The sequence below is a fragment of the Manacus vitellinus genome, unplaced genomic scaffold (assembly GCF_001715985.3).
Source record: "Manacus vitellinus isolate BGI_N305 unplaced genomic scaffold, ASM171598v3 scaffold_115_pilon, whole genome shotgun sequence".
NCBI classification, from domain to species: domain Eukaryota; kingdom Metazoa; phylum Chordata; class Aves; order Passeriformes; family Pipridae; genus Manacus; species Manacus vitellinus.
Window position 1 is genome coordinate 108,126 of NW_021938866.1, and position 4,275 is coordinate 112,400.

Below are 4,275 nucleotides of genomic sequence, written 5' to 3' on the forward strand. Positions count from 1 at the left end.
GCTCGGAAATCAATGCTGTAATGTGGAGCTCTGTCGATAATGTTCTCCTGCGCTCCCCTCTCCCAATATTTGCGGCGGGGTTTGTGCTTCCTCCTCTGGAAAGTTCCGGGCACTGTCCCTCTTTCAGGCTCCAAAAACTGCCTGGAGCACATCAGGCCTTGCTTTCCTTCCGATACAACAATGGCAGTTCACGTTCCTTTAATTTGCTGATTAGAAATGATCGCTCCCTGCAGGCAGTGGATGAAGTGCCCCTGGATAAAAATATCTGGCATTAATAAGCACGAGCCCCTGGCAGGTTCAGGCCCTCACAGGTGATGACAGCACCGGTGAGAGGTGAGAATATCCACCAGGAGCTGAGCCAAAACAGCCTCTGGCCCAGCAAATCTGGGAAATGTGGGATAATTCCAACAAAGAAGGGAGGCAGGGGAGAACGGGGCTGGCTCTGGGGGCGGTGGGGCTGCGGTGCCACGATGGGCACCGGGAGATGCTCGGGGCTGCTTGGCTTGGGGGTTGTGCCAGAGACCTCCTTCCTCACCTCCTGCAGCTGCTGGGAGGTAAAGAGGCTGAGGAAAAATAGCATGTGCCCTTTTAAAGTATGATTCAAATGGGATTTTGCATCCCTTTGTCAGTGTGTGGTCAGTTCTCACACAGAATAGGAAAAAAATGTTTAAATACTTGCTGTAACAAGGAACTCAGTTCTTTCCCAGGATTCTTTAAACCAAGGCATAATGGCCCACGTTTCCCAGCCCTCAGTGACCCTCAGGTTTGTCCTGTCTCCAACCAGCCTGATTTCCTCCCGTGACCGGGAACTGGGGCCACTATTTCGGTTGTTTGACTGGGGAAATAGAGAGGTAAATGGGGAAATCTTTTAGCTTTAAAACAAATGACCAGATGGGAATGAACTTGCTTCAGCCTCTCTAATCTGGACCGGGATGTGTCCCAAATGGAATTAAAACCCCGAAGTATTCCAAGAGCGATATAAACACCTAGCTGAGGTACGAACCGTGTCGTGACCTCCTTCTTCTTCTTCTTGTTATTCTTTAAAAAATGTAAAGTTCAGGAAATAGGAAAATACCCGGGCGGTGGAACTCTGGAACTGGCTCGTGAGGATGCACTGGGATTCCCAGCGCCACGGCGACACCGAGCTATCGAGAGCAACAGAGACAAAAGAAGCAAAACCTTTCAAAATCTAGTCCTAACGGGGGAAGGGAACGATAAAACGGAGGGATTTTTAGTGGGAGGCTAAAACATGAAGAGCTCTTAAAACATACTGAACGGCTTCTCTAGGAATGCAAGACATCTCCACTTTGCTGCTGCACAAACCGCACCCACGGAACGCGATAAAAAGCTGCTGCGCCGCTAAACAAGCTGAGACCCCCGGAGGGGCAGGGGCTGAAAAGCATCTTTACATCACGGAAAAGGTTTTCAGGGCGGGTTTGTTTCCTTTTCCTTTTCAGACTTCTGTCTGGAGAAGGTTTAAATTCTGGATTTGGGCACTTTTTCAGGCGATCATTTGGCACTTGGAGCTGTAGGTCCTTAGGCACAGTGCGACAGGGTGAGCTTGGCCAGTCCTTCGCCGTGCATCCTGTAGAGCAGCTGGAACTCGGCGGGCAGCTGGTGGGACTCCTGCCACTTGGTGGTGAACTTGGTCCCCTTCTTGTCGTAGTAGTGGTACGGGAGGTCCTCCCGCGTGTTGGGGTCGAAGCCGAAGGGCCAGAAGCCGTACAGGTGGATCTCCTCGCAGATGGCAGAGGCCAGGGTGTACATGAGGATCCCCGTGCTCAGCCGCTTGGGGGACAGGTGCTTGTTCCGCCAGTACCTGGGGAGAGGAAGGGGTGTCACAGAAATGACCAAAGGATGTGCTGAAGCAACGACAAAGCTGCCATCGCTCTCAGAACGAGCCTGTGCCTGCCACGTCAGGGAAAAAGAAACATGGGAACGATTGTACAAGTTGTATTTTGTGAAGGCAAACGCGAGGCAAGCCCACCCACCTGTTCACGTGCTGCATGATATTCCCTGGCCAAGCCAGCTGGACCTTCAGCTGCCCTCTGTGCTCCACGAAGAAGTCGACCAGCGTTCTCGTGACCGTCGCCGACGTGTGGAAGAAGAAGGCGGGGATCCAAAGGATGGCCCCGTCGAGCTTTTTCAAGCTCAAGAAGAAGTTGTTGCGGTCCTGAATGGTCAGGAGGTTGTTGTAATACTTCTCCAGGATGCTGGGGTTGAAGGTGGTGAGGTTGGTCTTCCTCCCCACGTCTTTTTGGAAAGCCTCGGTCGGGGCGAAGTTGCAGCGAAAGACGAAATCCGATTTATCGATCTCCTGCCCGCACTGGCTCCCGGTCAGGATCCCGCTGTTCCCCACCACGGCACAGATGTTGTAGTGCTTGTTCAGGATGGGAGACACGTCGGGAAGCAGGGACCTGAAGTTATTGCTGATGGAGAAGACGTACTTGTGGCTGGAATAGTCGTAGTGCATCAGCTGCCCGATGCGGACGCTGCTCTTGGTCAGGGAGAAGTTCTTGATGACGTCGACGTGCTGAAGGATTTCCTGCCTAAGGAGCAGAAAACACGGACTTACAGCCCTTTCTTTTTGCTGTGGCAATGGCTTTTAGATTAATATAAATAGCTGGGAATTGGGGAGCTGGCTCCTCACCTCGGGCTCTGCTTCTGAGTGGCACCAACTGAGGCTGTGTCTGTGCCTCTTGGAATTGTGTCGGGATTAAAACATTGGGCTGTCTGTGTAAGTCAAGGGTACAGCTCGTGGTACACCCTGGTGTGGGGAGTGTGTGACATTGTCCTGTTTGTGCTGGGACATGGTGGGCAGGTTTCTGCTGGGGCTCTGTGGGTGCACCCCGGATATCCAGCTGAATTAACAGGAGCCAATTTATAAATATCTCCGTCTTTATGTCCTCATTAACAAGCTTTGAATCACAAAACCAAGCGGCAGCCTCTGTCTCCGTCTATGCAAATGTAGTTCCTTAATGTCTCATCCACCGGCAGCTTTACAAGGGTTATTAGGGAGACTTACAAAGCAAACAAAACCAACCCTGCTCGGGAATTTCCCTCGCAGGGCATAAAATTAGAAACCCAATACCACTTTATTTGCTCGTGTTTATGGAAAACAAACAACCTTTCCTCCAGCTCTCATCCTCCAATGTCTGAGCATTAATGGAGTCCCACTGGGTGCCCTAATTACGGGCTCTGGCTGCCGGACAAGTGCAAAGGCAGCTCCTGAGGCATCAGCTAAAATCATCGGGGGGCGGCACAGGGACAGGCTTATGGAGCTGGTGGTGCCAGGAATGGCCACTGTCACACAGTCCGGGATGTCCCAGGGAAAAGGTGGCACGGGCAGAGTGCCACCTCCCCTCCGGAGGGCAGCGGGCAGCATATGGTGGCACTGGAAGGGAATGATTTGTCCTGCTGCGCCTGGAGAGTCGCCTGAAGGGAGGAGAGGAGCCCAACCCTGCCCCGAGGGGTGCAGCAGCCCCATCCTGCCTGGCTGCAGAGCTGAGGGGCCTGGATTCCAGCTCCTGGGGTGGGATGTGTGAACTGTGAGTTGTGAGGCGGCCCCCGAAGCAGCGGGCGTTTGTCAGGACAAAATGACAGTCCAGGATGGCAGTAGCTCTCTGAAATGGCTAAATGGCTCTATTTTCATCTCCAGAAAAGTTTAATCTGTGTAATCAGCAAATAGATAGAGCGCCCAAAGCCGTGTGCCCGCCCCCGCCGCCGGAGCGGAGCCGGAGGCAGGAGCAGCACTGCACTTGCTCAGAGCTGCCGGCAGCTGGGAACTTTCCCTGGGCGTGTTTTGGCCTCCATGAACGTGGCACTCCATGGCTGTTCCAGCCCTGGGTGCTTCCAGTTCGAGCCCCCGGCCGCTTCTCCCGGAGGAATGACACTTTAAATCGCGCACCAGGAAACTGGGTCGCGTCCCGGCACGATACCGGGTGTGCTGCAGCCCGGTGTCCTGCTCCGAAATAATCGAGCCTGCCGGGGCAGCTGCAACCGTCTGGGGAAGCGCTCTGATTCAGCCTTTGTCTCTCGCCGCCGGCAAACCCCTCGGAGCTCAGAGGGCTGAGCAGTCCCTGAGCGCATTCCCTGAAATCCCGGGGGCAGGGGACAGCCCGGCCCGGGCCCGGGGGCTCGCTCACCTCTGCTGGGCGAAGGCGCTCCGGTTGAAGGCCCACCTGGAGGGCTTCTCCTGCAGCTCCTGGCTCAGGGAGTTGGTGATGGGCACGAAGGAGGGGTCCAGGAACTTCAGCGCGAACTGGGACCTGGGGA

At 54.4% G+C, this 4,275-nt stretch overlaps 1 protein-coding gene across 1 annotated transcript in view; it reads right to left on the reverse strand.

Annotated features, from left to right (window-relative positions):
* Positions 1 to 1,488: 1,488 nt before the first annotated feature.
* The window catches only part of ST8SIA3 (ST8 alpha-N-acetyl-neuraminide alpha-2,8-sialyltransferase 3), a 4,250-nt gene continuing 1,463 nt past the window's right edge, over positions 1,489 to 4,275 (reverse strand). The window contains exons 2-4 of the mRNA XM_029965697.1: positions 4,146 to 4,268; positions 1,992 to 2,549; positions 1,489 to 1,819 (exon numbers count right to left, since the gene is read on the reverse strand). Coding sequence (XP_029821557.1) covers positions 1,537 to 1,819; positions 1,992 to 2,549; positions 4,146 to 4,268 — 964 coding nt within the window. The 3' untranslated portion in view covers positions 1,489 to 1,536. The remainder of the gene's footprint in view (positions 1,820 to 1,991; positions 2,550 to 4,145; positions 4,269 to 4,275) is intronic.